Source organism: Portunus trituberculatus, chromosome 38 (genome assembly GCF_017591435.1).
Source record: "Portunus trituberculatus isolate SZX2019 chromosome 38, ASM1759143v1, whole genome shotgun sequence".
In the NCBI taxonomy this organism is placed as follows: domain Eukaryota; kingdom Metazoa; phylum Arthropoda; class Malacostraca; order Decapoda; family Portunidae; genus Portunus; species Portunus trituberculatus.
Genome location: NC_059292.1, coordinates 14,803,654 through 14,825,909, shown reverse-complemented (window position 1 = coordinate 14,825,909; position 22,256 = coordinate 14,803,654). Strand labels below are relative to the sequence as shown.

The following is a 22,256-nucleotide window of genomic DNA, read 5'->3' as shown; positions in this document are numbered from 1 at the left end:
GATGAAACATACATTATGATAATGAAACTAGGACTGGTACAAATAAAAGCAATCACATGTTGAGGTTAATATTACTGTCAGAAACTGCCTAGTTATGGGCTTAAAAAAATTGAAAAGATTAGAGAATGTTTCTGTAATATCTACACTGAGAAGACTGAATATGGATGACATATATTATGCCAGCAGTTATAGTATCTACATGAACCATGAGAATGAGAAAATGAGATCCTGGGAACAGAGTTAAACTCTCTGGACCTTGTTCTATTGTGTTCTAACAGTTTCCATTAGAGATCAAGTGAATTGTGAGTTTCCTATACTGTTTTTCATTGACTATTAATTTTCATGCACTAATTCACCTAGTTACTGAACAAAAAATGTTTTCTATCAAACAGAAAGAATAAAAAATTTTTACTTTTATGTCTTTAACATATTTTTCTTCTGAAATTCTGCTGAGTATAGGGCATTATTCATAAAATTATAATACTGAGGCATATTACAGCCCTTATTTTAACTTCTGAAATTTGGGAAAATAAGAGTTAAAAAGGAGGAGTTAAGAGTATTTATGATAATTATGTGGAAGAATGTTAAAATTAAAAATAAAACTGAAAATAACTTACAAAATAATAAAAATGTGACCCACCCACTCATCCGGTAATGGAGGGCAGCTTTATTATGTAAAACATAACAAGCTTTAATAAATTATCTTTATTATCTTTTGGAAGAGAGAACAATAGTCCAAACTTATCCAGAGTTCGTGATTTATTGCTGTAATGGTAAACTCTGCCTTCCTGGAATCTACTGCTCCATAATAGTTTTACTGTGATGTAGGTGGTATATTTTCAAAAACATAGAATTAAGAGTTGTGGGAGCAATTTACTAATACATCTGTCAGGCAAGAGACATGACTGAATGGTAGATAATACTAATACATAATGCTGATGACTATGTATATTGTTTCCATCAAAGAAATTAGTGTTATGTGGATAAGTTTACTCTCAAAAAGTGTATAATTTGCATAATCACTCATAATATGTGTGTGTGTGTTTCACTGTTTGATCTGCTGCAGTCTCTGACGAGACAGCCAGACGTTACCCTATGGAGCGAGCTCAGAGCTCATTATTTCTGATCTTTGGATAGGCCTGAGACCAAGCACACACCACACACCGGGACAAAAAGGTCACAACTCCTCGATTTACATCCCGTACCTACTCACTGCTAGGTGAACAGGGCTACGTGAAAGGAGACACACCCAAATATCTCCATCCGGCCGGGGAATCGAACCCCGGTCCTCTGGCTTGTGAAGCCAGCGCTCTAACCACTGAGCTGTAGTTTTACAGGGCCTGGGCTTTATGCTAGTGTGGTCCCGTCTCCATATCTACACTTATCCAATCTTAATTTAAAAGTATGCACACTTGTTGCAGACACTACTTCTTCATTTAAACTGTTCCACGTCTCAATACATCTTTGTGGGAAACTATATTTTTTAACATCTCTCAGACATTTTCCTTTTCTCAGCTTTTTACTATGCGATCTTGTGCTTCGGATGTCATATTCTTCTCTCAGGATCAGTTTCTCATTATCCACTTGGTCCATTCCGTTGATCAATTTATAAACTTGTATCAGGTCTCCTCTCTCTCTTCTTTGTTCCAGGGTTGGTAGATCCATAGCCTTTAGTCTCTTCTCATATGTCATACCTTCAAATTCTGGAATCATTCTTGTAGCCATTTTTTGTAGTCTCTCCAATTTCCTTATGTGTTTCTTTTTATGAGGGGTCCACACTACTCCTGCATATTCCAATCTGGGTCTTATTATAGTACTTATCAATTTCTTCATAATTTCTTTGTCCATGTAGTGAAATGCTATTCCAGTATTCCTTAGCAAATTATATGTTTCTCTAAAAATTCTATCAATATGGCTTACTGGTTGATTGTTTTCTTCCATCGTCACTCCTAAGTCCTTTTCCTTTTTAACTTTCTCCAGTTCTACTCCATCTCCCATCTTATAGATTCCCACAGGTCGTCTTTCACTCTTTCCCATTTCCATGACAACTTTTGTTCCCATTGAATTCCATTTCCCACTTTTTACTCCATTTCCAGATCTTATTTAGGTCTTCTTGCAGTATTTCACAATCCTCTTTTTGCTTTATAACTCTGCACAGTTTCGTATAATCTGCAAACAGATTTATGTAGCTGTTCACTCCTTCTGGCATGTCGTTAATATAAATGAGGAAAAGTATTGGTGCCAATACTGACCCCTGTGGCACTCCGCTTTCTACTGCTCTCCATTTGGACTTCATATCTTTAACTACCGTCCTTATTTCTCTCCCCCTCCAATGATTTTCTATCCATCTCAATGTGCTTCCTTTTAAGCCACCCTTCTCCAACTTCCATAGTAATCTTGCATGTGGTACTTTGTCAAACACCTTTTTAAAATCCAAATAAATACAGTCAACCTGTCCCTCTCTCTCGTGTGTGTGTGTGTGTGTGTGTGTGTGTGTGTGTGTGTGTGTATTTCACTGATCTGCTGCAGTCTCTGACGAGACAGCCAGACGTTACCCTACGGAACGAGCTCAGAGCTCATTATTTCCGATCTTTGGATAGGCCTGAGACCAGGCACACACCACACACCGGGACAACAAGGTCACAACTCCTCGATTTACATCACGTACCTACTCACTGCTAGGTGAATAGGGGCTACACGTGAAAGGAGACACACCCAAATATCTCCACCCGGCCGGGGAATCGAATCCCGGTCCTCTGGCTTGTGAAGCCAGTGCTCTAACCACTGAGCTACCGGGCGTGCGTGTGTGTGTGTGTAATTCACTGTTTGATCTGCTGCAGTCTCTGACGAGACAGCCAGACATTACCCTACGGAACGAGCTCAGAGGTCATTATTTCCGATCTTCGGATAGGTCTGAGACCAGGCACACATCACACACAGGGACAAAAAGGTCACAACTCCTCGATTTACATCCCGTACCTACTCACTGCTAGGTGAACAGGGCTACACGTGAAAGGAGACACACCCAAATATCTCCACCCGGCCGGGGAATCGAACCCGGTCCTCTGGCTTGTGAAGCCAGTGCTCTAACCACTGATCTACCGGGCCGTGTTCACATTGAATTCCAATTCCCACTTTTTACTCCATTCCCAGATCTTATTTAGGTCTTCTTGCAGTATTTCACAATCCTCTTTTTGCTTTATAACTCTGCACAGTTTCGTATCATCTGCAAACAGATTTATGTAGCTGTTCACTCCTTCTGGCATGTCGTTAATATAAATGAGGAAAAGTATTGGTGCCAATACTGACCCCTGTGGCACTCCGCTTTCTATTGGTCTCCATTTGGACTCCATATCTTATACTACCGTCCTTATTTCTCTCCCCCTCCAATGATTTTCTATCCATCTCAATGTGCTTCCTTTTAAGCCACCCTTCTCCATCTGTGTGTGTGTGTGTGTGTGTGTGTGTGTGTGTGTGTGTGTGTGTGTGTGTGTGTGTGTGTGTGTGTGTGTGTGTGTGTGTGTCATAATAGGGTTGCATCCTCACAGAACGGACCAATATATTAATTTTTACTGAAATTCTTTGTTGCATAACAATGTGAATAAGAACCTGAGCTGAAAGAAATCTATAAATATGCTTTAATACCTACTTTGCATCAGTTGCTGTCCTGTTGTAATTATAAAAGACCAGGTGAGGTAAGATAAAACAGAAAATGGAAAAGACAAATAGGCTGTACCAATAGTATAATGGACAGATGTGAAGGTGAGGCCATGTCTGCTCTCTAGGAACAGTTTACTTTGGTTTTGATCTTTTGCTTCATGCCAGCTGTTAATTGAAAGACCCTCTGATAGTTTGATTACTAAGCAAATGCATGCAAGGTTATGGTGAGGGACTATGCATAGAGAAATAAAATAGTAACAATGACTGATGAGTCTTTATAATTTTCTAACACACTAATGATAGATGATTATTTGATAAACTTTCATTGTAAGCCTTACAAAGTCTCTAAAACTGAAAAAAGAAAACCTCAGAAGTGACTTAGTGACATTCTAGGAATCTCAGCCTCAGTTCTCATGTCTATCTCAACTTTATCATTGATTTTTAATAGAAGGTATTATCCTTGTATAAAAGAAAAAAGAATGAATAAGGTAAAATGCACCTTGAACAAGAACAAAAACCTTAATTCAAATAATAAACATGGCCATGACTATAATCTGGTGCAAAATAACTCTTTGAGAGATGCGACACAAATTATCAGTAGGGTAGACACCTTAGGTTTTTTTTTTTTCTTTTTTTTTCATGCATTGCCACTTTTCATCCAGCACAAGAAGTCAGGTACAAGTTGTAACCTCACAACCTGCTTGGAAAGCTGATTACAAGTATGTGTGTGTGCATTTGCCTAGTTGTAACATACAGGAAAAGCGTTATGTTCGTGCTGTCCCATCTCCATATCTATGAAAATCCAACATTTCTTTGAGCTTACTGATTGTTCTTGCTTCAATGACTCTCTTATCTATACCGTTCCACACCTCTACACATCTTTGTGGAAAGTTGTCCTTTCTTAATTTCTTTCCATTTCCTTTTGTGCCACTGGTGTCCCAGATTAGTAAGTCTTTTCTAACAAATTTTTCCAGTCCATTTATTGCTCTATACACTGCTATTAGATCTTCTCTTTCCATTCTCTGTTCTAAGGTTATTCATCACTCCCGCCATATCTTCTGGGTCTTCATAGGTTTCATTATTGTATTTTAGTTTGCTTATTTCTCCTTTGTTTTTCAGTTTGCCATATAGTGCAACATATTTGTAAAGCAGTTTTTGGCTGGTCCTTACATTTATCCACTATATCCTTCTCGTAGTTTTTCTGTTCCATTCTCCGAATCTTGACATACTCGTTTCAATGATTTGGTGTTCTATTTCTTTTCCATTTGTTCCAGGCTTTTTCTCTTTCCATCCTTGCTAACTCACATCTTTTGTTAAACCACTTCTTGTGTCTAGGCTTGTCTATTTTCTTGATTGGCACATGTTTCATTATTCCTTCATTATACTTCTCCATTAAAATATTCCACTTGTCTTCAGTTTTCTCTGATATATAAGATTCAGTCCAGTCTGCTTGTTCAAAGTATTTCCTTAATTCTGCAAAGTTAGATTTTCTGTAATTGTACATTCTATTTTTATAGTCTTCGTTCCTAATTGCTTCCAGTCCTTCTTTCAGTCTCAATTCAAGTAATACATGATCACTTTTTACTGAGTGGACTCTTATATTCCAAGTTATCAAGTATGTTTTTTTAGTAAATACTAAGTCCAATTGTGATGGTTCTTCATTTGCTTTATACCTTGTGCTGTCATTCACCCATAAAGTTAGGATATTGTCTACTGCTTCATTCAGTAGTATATGATCCTAAGATGTTTCTCCTTCCTCAGTTGTCAGGTCTTCCCAAACTATTTTCTTGCAATTAAGGTCACCCATCACTGTTATGTTTTTTACTCTTTTCAATTAGTCTGTGTAAACATTTCTGGTATCATTAAGCATGTTCTCATAATCTTCATTTTCCTATGAGTTTCTTTCGGGTGAGACATAAACAAAGGCAAAGTTCCTTTTTCCTTCTCCTTGAATTCTTACTCATGCTTGCAGCACTTCAGCTCTCCCTTCTCCATAAGTTATTTCATCTACCTGCTGCTCTTTCTTTAAAGCAACATCACTCCTTTTTTATTTTGTTTCTTTTTTTTTCTTACATATATTGTATCTATTTTCCCCAATAGCCAATGGTTCAAGTCCTCCATACAATTTTGGCCCAGTTAATCCCACGATGTCAGGCTTGTTTTCTCTTAAATAATCATTCAGCTCTATTTTTGCCCTTAAAATATCATTTATGTTTGTGTATGCGATTTTTAATACTCTTCCTCTTCTACAGTGATACTTATTTCCCTTTTGCTCTCTCTCCAGTTACATGTCTTTGACCTTCCAGTAGTTGCTCATCCTCTCCTCTGCTGTTCTGTTGAAGTTTTTTTCCTCGGCTGTTTCCCATAGCTGCCAGAGTTTAGCTCTTTCTTCTTAATTTAGATTGTGTCTCAACAATACATTTTTATACGCTTCTTTCCTTCCCAGCCTCCATGACCCTGCTAGGATTTCCTGCTTGCAATCTTTTAATCTTTAATGGATGTATTTTTCCCTCCTCGTATTTCCTCAGTGTATAGACTTCTTCATTTTCTTCACTCAATATCTTGCCTTCCTCTTCATCATCCTTCACCTCCATCACTACTTTTCCAGCCTGCTTTTTCTCAAGTTCTTCTCATTTGTGTCTAATTGGCATAACTTTTTCCTTTAATCCCAAGATAACAACACACTTTTTCTTTTCCACAGTATCCCTAATCAAAATTTTTTTCCTTAATTACCTTTACTAATGGTTTGGCAACCTCCTGTTCCCTTTCCTTGGCCAATTCTTCTATAATCTTTTTAAAACTGACTTTCAGCTGATCCTGCTCCATCTTCAAACAATTTTGCTCTTCACTTATTTTCCTCACATGATCTTCCATTTTCTTTTCACTAGCACAAACTTTGTTCTTCAGGTCATCATAGTTTTTCTTCAACACTTCTCTGTTTGCCTTCATGATCTCATTGTCCTTTTCCATATTTGGTTTTGAGCCTAGCCATCAGGTCTTTCACTAGGTCCTCCTGGTATATGACCCTCCTCCTCAATAAACTCTCTCTGGTGTTGTGGTCATAATACCCGTCCTTCAGTCTGAAGCCTGAGAAATCATTTCTAGCAAGTTCCACCCTACCCCTGGGTGTAAACAAAAACTCCTCGCCCTTGTCTATTCTGGTTCTCACTTTAATCCTTGCTCCTTTTTCCATCTTGTTGACATTTTAACTCTGCCACCTAGATGGGATAGCACTAAAACACAGCTCTCACCTTTAATTAACACTTTAGGTAAAAGATATTCTTAATGACTTGAAGTAATATTGGAGTGGAGTACGTTGTGGATGTTTGTCTCCTATGATCTTGATCTTGATAAAGTGTATGTGTGTGTGTATTTACCTAGTATTGTAGAGGATTCGAGTGTCCTGTCTCCATGTCTTCATTTATCCAATTTTTCTTTAAAGTTATGCACATTATGTGCTGTAACAACTTCATCACTCAGTGCATTCCACTTCTCCACTGTTCTATGTGGAAAACTGTATTTTCCATTATCCTTCACACACTGCCTCATCCTAATCATCTTTATATGTTCTCTTGTCCTTCCAGCTTCTTCTGTCACCAGCGCCAGGTTTTCCTTGTCTATTTTTTCAATGCCATTTACTATCTTATACACTGTTATTAGGTCTCCTCATTCTCTTCTGTCTTGTAAAGTTGGCAGTTCCACTTCTTTCAGCCTTTCTTCATATGTTAGGTTATTTAGTTCCAGCACCATCTTTGTAACTATCTTATGGATCTGTTCTAATCTTCTTTTATCTTTTTTAGAGTTCGGTGACCACACCACTGCTGCATATTCCAGCTTTGGACGTATCATGCTCGTAATAATTTTTTTCATCATATCTTCGTCCGTGAATTGAAATGCCATTCTAATATTAGTCAACATTTTATATGCTAATCCAAATATCTTACTAATGTATTTTTCGGGATTAAAATTTTCCTGTGTAATCACCCTGAGATCTTTTTCCTCTTAAATCTTCATTATTTGTTCCTCTCCCATCAGTTAGTTCCATATCGGTCTTTTCTTACTCTTTCCTAATTCCATTACATGACATTTCTTGGCATAGAAATCTAATTTCCATCTCTTACTCCACTTGTAGATCTTGTTTATATCTTCCTGCACCAGCAAATAGTCCTCTCAGGTTTTGATTACTCTTAGCAATTTTGCATCATCAGCAAACAGATTAATATAACTGTTTGCCCCATTTTATATGTCATTTACATATACCTGGAATATATTGGGAGCTAACACTGACCTTTGTGGCACTCCACTTGCTTCTTTACCCCAAGATGAGTATGTATCTCTGATCACATTATGTGCTGTAACAACTTCATCACTCAGTGCATTCCACTTCTCCACTGTTCTATGTGGAAAACTGCATTTTCCATTATCCTTCACACACTGCCTCATCCTAATCATCTTTATATGTTTTTATGTCCAGGTATACCATGTCCACCCATCCATCACTGCTCTCCAGTCCTTCTATTACTTTTGAGTAGAAAATTAATAAGTTCAACACACATGGCCTTCCTGTCTTGAACCCAAATTGTCTGTACAATATAACTTGTTCTTACAAATATTTAACCCATTTTCTTTGATAGCAATTTCACATATCTTCCCCACCACACTTGTAAGTGACACCGGTCTGTAATTTAATGGCTCAGTTGACTTTCCTCCTCTGAATATTGGGATTATGTTGGCTCTCTTCTATTCTAATGGTACTCTCCCTTCTTTCAATGAACTTGTAACCATTTCCCAAATTGGATCTAACAGATGCTCTTTACATTCCTTTAGTGTCCAGCCTGATACACCATCTGGCCCCATTTCTTTTCTGACATCCAAACTATCAAGTAGTCTTCCAATATCTTCTTTGTGCACTGTGATTTCCAGCAATCCTCTGCAACGCAATGTCTTATTTGGTTCTGTAAAATTCTCTTCTTCAGTGAATGCAATTTTGAAGCTCTCATTCATTATTTCACTCATTTCCTTAGCTGTTTGGCATGTCTTCCCTCATTTAATTATTTTTTCTATTGTTTCCTTATTCTTCATCTTATCATTTATAAATTTGTAGAAAAGCTTGAGTTCATCTTTGCTTTTTGTACCATATCTTTCTCAAAGTTTCTTTCTTCCTCTCTCCTTACTCTAATATATTAATTTCTTGCATCCTTATATTGCTGTCTATTATTTCAATTTCTCTGCTTTTTGAGTTTCTTCCAAGCTTTATCTTTTGCCTTTTTAGCTTTTATACATCTGACATTGTACCAAGCGTGTATGCTTTTCTTTACTCTATAGATAGGTATGTATTTTTTCACTCCTTCATTATATTTCTGTGTGTGTGTGTGTGTGCATTTACCTAGTTGTATATTACAGGGTTCGAGTGGGGCTCATAGCGACCTGTCTCCATATCTATATTTATCCAACTTTTCCTTAAATTTGTGCACACTTTCTGCTGCTACAATCTCTTCACTCGATCTGTTCCAAATATCCACCATCCTATGTGGAAAACTAAACTTTTTAATGTTTCTAGAACACTGACTTTTCTTGATCTTCTTGGAGTGTCCTCTTGTTTGCCTACCTCTATCCTCCATCAGTGATACTAGGTTATACAGTATATCTTTTCTATATGGTTTACTAACTTAGACATTGTTATTAGTGTGTGTATTTACCTATTTGTGTATTACAGGGCCCGAGCTAAGCTCTCTGTGACCTGTCTCCTTGTCCACTCCTGTCATATCTCTCTTTCATCTGATTGACACACACCGCATCAACGACATCACTGCTCAGTTTATTCCACTTATCAATGCTACGATGCGGGAAACTGTATTTTCTCACGTCATTTAGACAGATATCCTTTATTAGCTTTTTTCCATGCCCTCGGAGATGATTACTTGTGGTCACCTTTATCAACTCTCTGTCCAGTATGTTAATCTTATTCACCAATTTATACATAGTTATCATGTCTCCTCTTGTTCTTCTCTCTTCTAATGTGGTCAGCCCCAGCTTCCTCAATCTTTCCTCATAGTCTAACTCCCTGAGTCCTGGTACCATCCTTGTTGCCAGCCTCTGTACCCTTTCCACCTTCTTCACATTTTTCTGCATATGCGGTGACCAGACACATGCTGCATATTCTAACTGGGGTCTTATTAAGGTACATAATATCTTCTTCATCATTCCTTCATCTAGGTAGTGGAATGCAAGGCCAATATTTTGAAGCATGTTGTATGTTTTCCCAAAAATCTTGTTAATGTGTTTCTCCGGTGACAAAGTGTTTTGCACGTTACTCCTAAGTCTTTCTCCTCATTGGTCTCTTTAATTTTCTCATCACCCAGCCTGTAATCCCTGTTTGGTCTGTATCTACTTCTTCCCATTTTCATAACATGGGTCTTGTCTATATTAAATTCCATCTGCCACTCCTTACTCCACTCATATATTTTATCAAGATCTTCCTGTAACTTGTTACAATCTTCCACATTCTTTACTCTCCTCATAATTTTAGTATCGTCCGCAAACATGTTCATGTAACTGTCAATTCCTACTGGCATATCATTAACATAAATCAAAAACATGATGGGACCCAGCACTGACCCTTGTGGAACTCCACTGGTTACCTTCTTCCACTCGGACTTCCTTCCTCTCACCACTGTTCTCATTTCTCTTCCCATTAAGTAATTTTCCATCCATTTTGCTAGTTTATCATTTACTCCTCCAATCATCTTTAGTTTCCACATCAGTCTATTGTGTGGTACTTTATCAAAGGCCTTTCTCAAGTCCAGGTAGATAGCATCCACCCATCCCTCTCTATGTTGTAGTATGTCAGTCACTCTTGAATAAAAACATAATAAATTGGATATGCACGATCTTCCTTTTCTGAAACCAAACTGCCTTTCACTCAGAATGTTTTCACTTTCTAGATACTCACTCCACTTAGCTTTAATTACTTCTTCACATACCTTGCACAATATACTAGTCAACGATACTGGTCTATAATTTAGCGGTTCCATTCTACTACCATTCTTATATATAGGCACAATGTCAGCTCTTTTCCACTCTTTCGGGACTAATCCTGTTTGTATGGAGGTTTCCACAATATCAAATACGGGTTCAACAATTGATCCTTACATTCATTTAGCAACCTCCCAGATATGCCATCAGGCCCCATTGATTTATTAATATCCAGATTGCTTATAATTTTCCTTACATCTTCCTTAGTAACCATGATGTCCTGCATTTGCTTTATTTCTGTAGGCCTTCCTCCCATAAAATGCTCCTCCTTTGTAAACACTTTGCAAAAGTTGTCGTTCAAAATTTCAGCTATATCTCCAGCATCTTCATATACTTCTTCCCATTTTTACCTTTTCTATTGCCTCCCTTTTATTTAGTTTTCCATTTATGAATTTGTAAAACATTTTTGGGTCACTATCACAGTTTTCCACCACCCTCTGTTCATATTCCTTCTGTGCTGTTCTCCTTACTTCAACATATCTATTCCTTGCTGTTTTGTAGACTTCCCTTGATAATACATCACTGTTTTTCTTAAGTTTCTTCCATGCCTTTTCTTTGTTCTTTTTTGCTTCTTCACAATTTCTATTAAACCACTGTTTATTATTTAAAGTCCTCTTTCTGTGATATGGCACAAACTTTTTCACAGCAGAGTTATACAAATCCATAAATTTATCGTATTTCAATTGCATGTCCCTTTCCTGGTATACCACGGACCAGTCAATTTCATTAAAGAACTTCCTTATATGTGTGTGTGTGTGTGTGTGTGTGTGTGTGTGTGTGTGTGTGTGTGTGTGTGTGTGTGTGTGTGTGTGTGTGTGTGTGTGTGTGTGTGTGTGTGAATACTTTTTGTAGAAAATGTGCTTCACTAGGTTCACTAGGATAGGCAGCAAAGTTTATTGAAAAAAAAATAAGATAAAAAAAGTTAAAGTACAAGTTAATAAAAATGCATGAATACTAGATAAATTTAAACAGGCACATTATTAGTCAAGTGCATACTTTGAAAATTAATCATACCTAAGGGAGCTCTCAAACATGAAATTCTTGAAGTATGCTTAAAAAATTTCAAAAACATTTTAGAAGGCAAAAGTGGTCACTGCATTTATGTGTGTGCCATTTCTTATATATGGAAGTGATTAAGGCAGGATGAACTTCAGGCTGAGATATTTGCATTTTCAAGACAAAAATGTTTCTGCTCAAGCCAAAGAATGAGAAAGTTTGTGTGTCTGAAGGCCGAGCTCTCCAACAGTATTTGAGAGTAAGGTAACCAACAATAAATATTACAGCTCGATGACAAATGGGAAAAATGACGCAAGTTAAATCACTGATGATGAAGCTTTCAACTAGACAAAATTAAACAAATGACCATACAAAAAAAGTAGTGGTCATTACTGTATAACTGTTTCAATCTAAGGTTTAGTCTATCAAATACCTGTAACTTTTCTAATTCAATAAAAAAGTACAACATAAAGCCAAGGTGACATGACACTTACGGGAGAGAAAGAGAGAAAATAAAAACATGAATTTAAAAGCATACCAGAACAAATTTCAAAGATGTGCTGAAAAATCTCTTCTACTATGAGAAAGAAGGAAAACAAACAGAAAAAGCAAAATGCACACAAAAAATACAGGGTCACTGCAAGCACCAACTCATGATTTGCTGTCCTGAGAGTGGTGGGAGGTAGCCTCACCATCATTAGCAAGCATTACAGCTACTCTCACCTATCAACACAAATATGTGACAAATTAAACAAATTGTAAATGAAGAACATTTAGCATCATCATTCTCTTTAGGGAACAAAAAACACTGATCTGTCAGTGTGGCTTTTTTGACTTGAATTAATTATAATTAGAAACATGCTATGGCCATGCTTAAATTAAGTGCTTTTGACATGGTTTCTGAATCTAAGAATACATGCAATGAAGTACAAAACACCCTTAATGATACAAAATTATTTACTTCATAAATCTAATTCAACAAAACAAAGCCCGAAATGTATTTTGCTAAATGTTCTACATAGTACTCAAATCAAACCACTTATGACAAACACTAGGCTTGAATTTGGAAGGCAGTGCAGTGATCCCTGTACCTTTACCCCCTTGGCCTCCTCCCGCAGGGGGTGTGGGCCTGGGGACGTGGCGCAGCTTGCTGAAGGAGTACCAGCAGGGCTTGCCGGGGCAGACACAGAGTAGCCGGCAGACTCGTCACGTCCACTCACCAGTAGGTTCCGGAGTACTGAGTGACTCTTGTCATTGAGTGAATTCCTGGGGGATGAGGTACCTCCAGCAGGTGGCCGGCCTCCACGCACAGTGATTGGGTCCTTGCTGATCAATAACTGTTGCATGGTGGGTGCAATGGGAGTGAAAAGGCCCAATCCCCCATGCTGCTCATTTTGTTGTGGACTCACTGCATCTTGATTTTGTTCATGAAACTTGTGTTGTGGCTGATGATATTTGGATGAACACAGCTTTTTGTGGAGTGTAGGTGAAGAAAGTGGAGAGTGACCTCGCTTCACCTGTCCTGATGTATGGAGCGAGTCTATGCCCAACAGGGGAGGTGGCGGCTCTACTGGTTCTTGAACCATAACTGGTGGTGGGTCCAATGGCTGGGGATCACTTCCCAAGGTGTCCAATTCATCTGATCACCATAAATTAAGAAAATTAATAATGATCTCTGGATTTTTCAAAATTTAACTAAGCTGCTAAGAATTCTGAAATGCACTTCAAAAGAATTTTTACAAAGTAAAATTATGATTCTATATGTGTGTGTTATCTACCCACAGTCTTATGCTGGCATTGTAATCCAGCAAGCTACTTTTCACTAGAAAGAGCTCATAGTGACTGATCTTTGAGTAGGACTAAGAGCTCCTGTAGATTTAATTTTTATTTTTCCTTTGCTGTAAACCCAAAGATTTACACCACCATCCTATACCATAACATGATGTAAGGAAATGTAAAAATGAAAACATGGGACCTATTCAGTGACATGCCAAGTGTGTCGTTAACATATCAATAACTGTTAGTTGTGTTCTTGCTTGCTTTGCCTTGCTTCCAAGACGAAGTCACTACTTCTGTTTTATTACTGCAACCATGTAAGATATTTTTGTTGTTAGGATTGCTTAATTTATGATCAAATGTACTGCTAGCTTGCTTTAAACATTACATGCTTATAAAAAAGTTAATATACTTTCCTAAAATAGAGGGATTAGAGGCATTTAATATGCCTGTCTCTCTCATATGCCATCAAATATATATTTTTTTGTAGTATTAAGCAGTGTTCAAATATCTAAACAACACCATCATTGCACTGTATAATATGCTAATACTGTTCAAAAGGATTTTTCTCCATGAAAACAGATGAATTCTGTCCAATTATTACTCATGGAAAAAATTTGTTTGGTATATGTCCTGTTTGCACAAGTCTTAGGATCTGGAATGGAGTGAGGATGTCGAATGGTTTAAAGTTATTTACATGTCACCATGATACCCAGGTTCTAAGTGGTTACACCAGATGCACTTGGGTGGTGAAATGGGCCCTAATATGGGTACCACTATAAATAAAATTGCCTGTGCCACTAATGAGTGGAAGCTGCAACAGTGCTTCCCATACACTCTTCAAGTGTGCCTACAGGTGCTATAGGACGTAACAGAGAGAGAGAGAGAGAGAGAGGGGAAAAAAAAAAAAAAAAAAAAAAAAAAAAAAAAAAAAAAACCGAGGTGTCACTTTACATACTATATCAATTTAGAACATATCGAGAAAATAAAGGTTTTTGTGGAGCTCCACTGGATTACTGGAACTTTCTAATAGACAAAAAATGATATCAACATGCCTTTGCCAGCAAAGTGTCCTGGCAGCACTTTGTTTGGATCAACAAAGTTCCCACCACCATCCAAGAACTTGCTTTGCTGATACTGGCTTCTTGGTGCTCCAGGAGAGTGGTCAAGCTGGATATTCCTTCCTGGACTGTTCTCATCAATATTTGGGTCTGTGTCTTGTAGAAGCTGAGCCAAACTAGAGTCCTCTTTATCACTACTGATTGACAAGTTTACATCCCTGAAAAGAAAAAAAATAATAAAAATAAATAATAACAATAATAATAATAATAATAAAAAAAAAAAAAAAAATAAAAAAATAAAAATAAATATAAATAAAAAAATAAATATAAAAATAAATAAATAAACAAAAATAATAAAAAAGTGAAAATAAATAAATACTATAAAAGGAAAGTTTGAAACCAAAACCATTGGAATCATTGGAATGGCCTACTTGATACAAAGAGAAGTCTGAGAGAGAGAGAGAGAGAGAGAGAGAGAGAGAGAGAGAGAGAGAGAGAGAGAGAGAGAGAGAGAGAGAATACTAGTGCAGAACACGCCTTTTGATAATTGTTGATGACAGGGAAAGCCATTCATTTTGATTTCTTGTTGCAACAATTACAATGATTCTCTAACTCTATTGCTTATGATCCTTTCAGTGTACAATAATTAAAGTCAAAATGCAGGAAAATATAAACTTAACACATTACTAACCTGAGGCCTTTAGGAGAGATGGCTATATCTGGCTCAGCTGTTGAAAGGAGATCATGGTCCAACAATAACAGCAGATCATTGCTTTGAGGAATGTATGGTGCTCTCATCTCAAATTCATCAGAGTCCATGCTTTGGTTCTCAAACTGAAAGTAAAAGGGTAAAATGTTCATGATAAATAACTTTTCATTTCTTTATCATGTATCTTTTGTAGCTGAAATAGGCTGCAACAGTGGGACAATAATGCACCATTGAAAAACTTGAAGCATTATTTTTCATAATAAAAGGGCTAAAATCTTCAAAATATTGTTTACCAATAAATCAGTATGCATATATGGATCCAATAAAAATATAAAAGTGTGGAAATTAAACCATAATGAAAGGTAAGGTGTGAAAAGCCTTGATATTTGCATTTAAGTGCAGTCTAATTGTATAATTCAAGGAAAAAACAATATTTGTGATTAAAGGAATAAAACCAAATATATACTAGTACCATTTTCTTGCCACCCTAAATCTTTTGCCACATGCTTGCTTACCTTAAGGTCAAGTTTACCAAAGAGCTCTGAGGAGCCTCCTGAATTGCTTTCATCGAGCTGCATGAAGAGAGACTCTGTGGTGCTTCTGGGATGACTACTTGCAAATGAAATCTTTAGAAAAGAAAGGAAGAAAAAAAAAAAAAAAAAAAAAAAAAAAAAATCAAATTGGAATTATGAATAAGGGGATAGGAAAATAGTATCATTTGTTTCATAAATCATAATAACAAGTTTGCATCTCTCATCTGCTTTTGTGAATGGATTTGCAATCTAGTATGCTAATATCTATATAAACATGTTTGTTGATGGAAAACAAAATCAATACATTAATCTGTACTAAGCAAAAAGTTACACAAATATGTACAAGGGAAGATCATCAGGGTGTCTGACAAACTAGGTATTTGAAAACAGATTCAATGAGCAATGCTGAAGACATGATTTTTCTGAAGCAAAACAAGACATACCGACTGCTTTTTGATGGGCTGAAGAGCAGCTTCACTTAGCAAAGGTTTTGGAGGCTCTGGTGTTCCCAGTCCACCAGAATGTACACTCCTACAGTCTGGTGAGGGAGTGTTGCACCGGCTCCTGTTCAGCAACAGCCTTCCACCACTTAAGCTGTACTCACACCAAGAAAGGAAAGAAGGAGGAAGATATTCATACAGTGTTCAAAGTAAATACACAAAGAACTTATGTGAAAAATTTTACTGGAGAGTTGTAGACCCTAATATATGCAGGTACCACTATAATCTTTAGTTACTCAAAAGAAAACATCAAGGAAAAAAGAGCTAGTCAGTAATGTACATGGAGGCAACAAATGATGCTTTAACAAACATGAAAACTTATGGAATGGAGCTTCCCAAAATAAGCTAACAGCCAATAAAAAGCCAACAGGGAGAGAGAGAGAGAGAGAGAGAGAGAGAGAGAGAGAGAGAGAGAGAGAGAGAGAGAGAGAGAGAGAGAGAGAGAGAGAGAGAGAGAGAGAGAGAGAGAGAGAGAGAGAGAGAGAGAGAGAGAGAGAGAGAGAGAGAGAGAGAGAAAGAGAGAGAGAGAGAGAGAGTATACATACCATTAAATGTAACAAATTTAACTCACTTGTTCACACACTTTACTCCTTCTTGTGTCGAGTTTTCTTCATATAAGTACTTGGGAGTCAAGCTTTGATCTTCAGTTTTGTCTGTACTTGGGCTTTGTATTACAGCATCAGTGTTCACAACTGGCACTGGGTAATCCAGGGTTAACATATCGTCTATGATGAATGATGAAACATCTTGGGGCATACATGAGTCCCCCTCCAGGTCGGATATCAGTGTTGGCAGAGGAACGTAGGTGTCGCCCACTGAGGGAGCAAGGTGAGTCAGGTCGTCTGGCTCGTCCTTCAGCACTGGAGTAACACAAAACATCATTGAACATTAAATAACAGTGCATGTATGAAGCTAAAATCAAAAGCATCATCAAATACAATGGCAAAAGTAAAGATAATCTCTCTAAATTCAAGAATATAATATTATAATTAAGAAAATATGTACACTTAACCCTCGGCTATCGCGCCCAATTGGGGCCAAAATAGCCGCCATAAAAGCGATGGAATTGAACAACTAATGGCGAAAATTGTTATTGGTGCCGCGACCACAAATTTTACTCCTAATATCCCTCATTTTTACCTTTTTTTAAATTACTGTATAATCCATTGGTACCAATTAAAACATGTCAAGGTTATATAAAAAAAAAAAAAAAAAAAAAAAAAATTACATCAGCTCATTGTATTTACTGTAAATTCCTCGTACAGTCGATTCATTTATCCCAAACATTTTCCCAACACTTCTCTTCGTCTCACCACTGTCTATGTACTTCACTATTTCAAGTTTCTGCGCGTAAGTTAAGTTCTTTCTTTTCTTTATTTACCTGCCAGGTGCCGCTGCCTTACGATCAGCGATAGTAGGTCATGGCTGGGCATGCGATAGCAGGCATCTGAGGTCGTGATAATGAAATTTTAGCAGCTTTTCATGGGTGCGTGATAACAATAAAACGTGATAGCTGAAGTCGCGATAGCCGAGAGTTGACTGTACCTAAAATTTGCAACAAAAGATACTGATAAAACTTTGGTATTACCTGTGGAGTGTGGATCATTGTCATTGAAGGTAAGGAAGCCTTTGTTCATGTCCTCTGTCCGTGGCACAAAGATCTTGAAGGTGCTGGCAACAGGGGGTGGTGGTGGCAGTAGAGTGGGAGTACTACGAGGAGTAACACTTTCAACCTAACCCAAACAAATTCAGCATTAGAATGCAGTAAATGGAATGCCAACAGTACTACTTGATGTATAACCAATTTGGATGGAAACATTTGGGAATTAAGATCACTTAAAACATTGATTTTTTTCTCTGTTCTATGTATTGAATAATTGAACTATTCTATGAGGAATGAAGTTGATCATCATTATTATTGTATCTTTCATACCTTGTCTCATTTGCTTTTTATGGTGTGGTGTAAATAATTTCAGGTTTCTTTTAACATATGCTATTGAATGTACACACACACACACACACACACACACACACACACACACACACAGCGGAATGTAATGTATTCCAACATAAATGGAGTGATATCGGGGATTTTAGAACTCAACGATTACTTGAGGGATAAGAACCCAGATATTCTGGGTCTTACTGAAACAAAACTGAGAGAGGGAGAAGACCTGATGATGGTTGGAGAAGGGAAATATAATGTTTGGAAAAGAAATAGAGTAGGTAAGATGGGAGGAGGAGTGATGTTGCTGGTTAAAAAAGATATAAAGGTGGATCAAGTGAAAGAAGGTATGGGAAAGGCAGAAGTGCTAAAGATCAGAGCAGAAACTAATGAAGGAAAAAGAGGCACTACATAGTGGTGTACGTACCACCTAAGACAAATGCATGGTCAGTACAGGAATATGAAGAAATGATAAGTGATACAGGAACATGTCTGGAAGAAATGTTGGGTGGCTGTGAACGAACTATAATGATGGGAGATTTTAATTGTAAAGAGGTGTGTTGGGAGGACTGGTCAATGGAAGGATCAGAGACAACATGGGGAAATACACTATTGACACTGGCAATGGAAAATGTGTTAACTCAGTGGGTCAAAGAAGATACTAGGTTTGGAGGAGAGGGAGCATCGTCAAGACTGGACTTGGTCTTTAGTACAGAGCCAATGGTCATTGAGGAGATGAGGGTGGAGTGCCCTTTAGCAAAGAGTGATCATGCAGTTTTGGAGTTCAAGGTGATAGATGAAGAGAAATCTAGAAGAAATGAAGAATATAAAGTGGGAAGATGGAATTATGCCAAGACAGATTTTGGAAACCTAAAGAAATTCTTTCAAGAGACAAATTGGATGAAATTCAAGAGTGCTAAGGAGCAAATGAAAAGTGGAAGGAATTTATAAAAATATACAAAGAAGGTGAGAAAAAATTTGTACCAATAAGACAACATAGAGAAGTTGGAAAGCAGGACTGGTTTAACGATAGATGTGAAAAGGCTAGAACAAGAAAAGAGGATGCATGGAAGAGGTGGAGAAGGAAAAGACGGATTAAGCAGTGGGAAAGTTACAAAAGAGCAAGAAATGAATATGTGTTGATTAGAAGAGAAGAAAGAAAGAAACAAGAAAAGGATATAATTGATAAATGTAAAGACCAACCAAGGCTTTTTTACAGACATGTGAACAACAACATCAAAAATAGAGAAAGTATTGAAAGTTTAGAAGTAAATGGAGTATGCAGTGAGGATCCCAGGAAATGGCAGAGGCTATGAATGGATGCTTTCGGAAGGTATTCACAAAGGAGACTGCTTTTGACAAACCACTGGTAATGGAACAGAAAGGGATTATGAAGGAGTTTCAAGTAACTGTGGAGGAGATCAAGAATATGATGGGGAGTTTAGAAGTGAGAAAAGCTGTGGGACCTGATGGGGTATCAGGATGGATTTTAAGAGAATGCAGGGAGCAACTGGCAGAAAAAGTTTGTGAAGTAATTGATGCCTCATTAAGGGAAGGTGTAGTGCCCCAAGACTGGAAAAGAGCTAACATTGTCCCAATTTATAAATCAGGTAACAAGAGAGACCCATTGAACTATAGACCAGTGTCACTTACAAGTGTGGTAGCTAAGATGTGTGAGAGGGTGGTGAAGAATAGATGGACAGACTTCTTGGAGAAAAATGACATACTTTGTGAGTGTCAATTTGGTTTTAGAAAAGGCGTTCATGCACGACAAACCTGATATGTTACTATTCGAGGGTGATAGATGTAATACAGGAAAGAGATGGTTGGGCTGATGGAATATATCTGGATTTAAAAAAGGCCTTTGATAAGGTACCACACGGAGACTGATCTGGAAACTTGAAATGGTAGGAGGAGTGCATGGCAGTTTACTAAAATGGATGGAAGACTTTTGGTAGGAAGAGAAATGAGAACAATAATTAAGGACAGACCATCAGAATGGGGCTTGGTGGAGAGTGGAGTTCCACAGGGATCAGTGTTGGCACCAGTAATGTTTGCGGTCTACATAAATGACATGGTGGATGGGGTGTCCAGTTATGTGAGCCTATTTGCAGACGATGCAAAATTGTTAAGAAAAGTGAGATGTGACAAAGATTGCGAACTACTCCAGGAAGACTTGGACAGAATATGGAAATGGAGCTGTACATGGCAAATGGAGTTCAACACGACAAAATGCAAGAAATTAGAGTTTGGCAAGAGTGAAAGAAGAATCAGGAGTATGTACAAGATAGGAAATGAAGACATAAAACCAGTCATGAAGAAAAAGACCTTGGGGTGACAATTACCAATGACCTATCGCCAGAGAGACATATAAACAAAATAATTGGAGAAGTATTGAACTTATTGAGGAACATAAGAGTGGCGTTCGTATATTTAGATGAAGAAATGATGAAGAAAATAATTACTGCAATGATAAGACCGAGGCTTGAATATGCAACAATACAGTGGGCTCGAACTTAAAGAAACACATAAGGAAACTAGAGAAAGTACAGAGGGCTGCAACAAAAATGGTGCCTGACTTAAGAGATTTGACTTATGAAGACAGACTGAACAGAATGCAACTTCCGACCCTGGAAAACAGAAGAGAACCTGATAGCAATATACAGAGTGATGATTGGCATGGAAAAAATGGATAGGGAAGATCTGTGTATGTGGAATGAAAGAATGTCGAGAGGGCATGGGAAAAAACTAAAAATGGCCACTTATAGGAGAGATGTGAAAAAATATAGCTTCCCTCATAGAAGGGTGGAAGCATGGAATAGTTTAGACGTGGAAGTGGTCAACGCAAGGAATATTCATGATTTTAAGAAAAAGCTGGACATTAGTAGATATGGAGACGGGACAGTACGAGCATAGCTCCTTTCCCGTATGTTACAATTAGGTAAATACAATTAGGTAAATACACACACACACACATATTTTTCATGACTACCTTCTGGAGTGTGGTGGGCTTGGGAGCTGGTGAATAGGGTGGAGTGGGAAGGCCTTGCACCACAGGGGAGGGAGCTGCTGCATTCACTGAGGGAGACTTCAGATTTGGTTTGGTGCTGGTGTTGGCAATCTCTTCTTCCTTGTTGTTATTGGTACTGTTGTTGCTGTTGCTCCTACACATCAGCTGGAACTCAGACAGAATCTCCCCACTGGACTCAACTTCACTGTAAAACAGGAAAGGAAGAAAGGTCAAAGACAATTTTTTGGGCAAGAGCTAAATGTCTGGTGCAAAGAAACAAGAATATTTCTCTTCTTATTAAAAGAGAGAGAAAAAAAAAAGAATTCTACAGTGCTAGAATTTCAGTGCAGTGTCTCCCATTCAGATTGTCACTGTAAGAACTCAGAGGCAAAAGTAAAAAAAGAAAAGTTAGGAGAGTAGAGTTGGAAGACAAGATATGAAAGGTAAGGTGCTAAAATCCGGATATAGGAATTGAAAACATGTGATCACTTTCAGAATGTAACATTATAAGTGGCTTCATATATAAGTATCAATAAGATTGAAGTTCTTAAAAGCATGAACTTTTTTTTATTTTTTTTTTATTTATACCACTTTTCAATGAACTTGTGGATAAAATCAATATTATGTAATTTGGTTATTCTTTTCATGTGTAAAAGAATACATAAAAGATGTACAATACATTCTGCATAATTTTGTAAGCATGAGTTTATGAAATCAGCTGATACATGTAAGTCTTTTATAACTTGTTCTCTCTCTCTCTCTCTCTCTCCGAATCACCAAAAAGGATACTTGCAATGCACAACGCCGCCCTTGGGATGCGTCTTAATGGTGCCCTGAACATGACAGAATAATTTCGCTGCATACATGGTAGGGGCTCTGCGTGGTGTGGTGTGGCGTGGCGCGTAGGTGTGGGAGGGATACCGGGGATGGGGGCGATAGGGGAATGGGTGGGAGGATCCCTTATACAGTATGTACGTTAAAGAAGACTGGGAACATTTTTGTAGATATCGCTGGAAGGACGGACGAAATGC

At 37.6% G+C, this 22,256-nt stretch overlaps 1 protein-coding gene across 10 annotated transcripts in view; it reads right to left on the bottom strand.

Moving 5' to 3' along the window:
* LOC123515165 (protein similar-like) overlaps positions 1-22,256 on the bottom strand; it is a 352,568-nt gene that overhangs the window by 28,694 nt on the left and 301,618 nt on the right. For 6 of the 10 annotated variants that reach the window (XM_045273663.1, XM_045273664.1, XM_045273656.1 and 3 more), the window contains exons 8-15: positions 21,208-21,430; positions 17,859-18,003; positions 16,842-17,130; positions 16,214-16,364; positions 15,753-15,863; positions 15,220-15,362; positions 14,523-14,746; positions 12,783-13,330 (exon numbers count right to left, since the gene is read on the bottom strand). In XM_045273663.1, coding sequence (XP_045129598.1) covers positions 12,783-13,330; positions 14,523-14,746; positions 15,220-15,362; positions 15,753-15,863; positions 16,214-16,364; positions 16,842-17,130; positions 17,859-18,003; positions 21,208-21,430 — 1,834 coding nt within the window. Of the gene's footprint in view, positions 1-12,782; positions 13,331-14,522; positions 14,747-15,219; positions 15,363-15,752; positions 15,864-16,213; positions 16,377-16,841; positions 17,131-17,858; positions 18,004-21,207; positions 21,431-22,256 lie in introns of all 10 variants that reach the window. The other 4 variants (XM_045273658.1, XM_045273665.1, XM_045273659.1 and 1 more) reach the window with 2 other exon arrangements.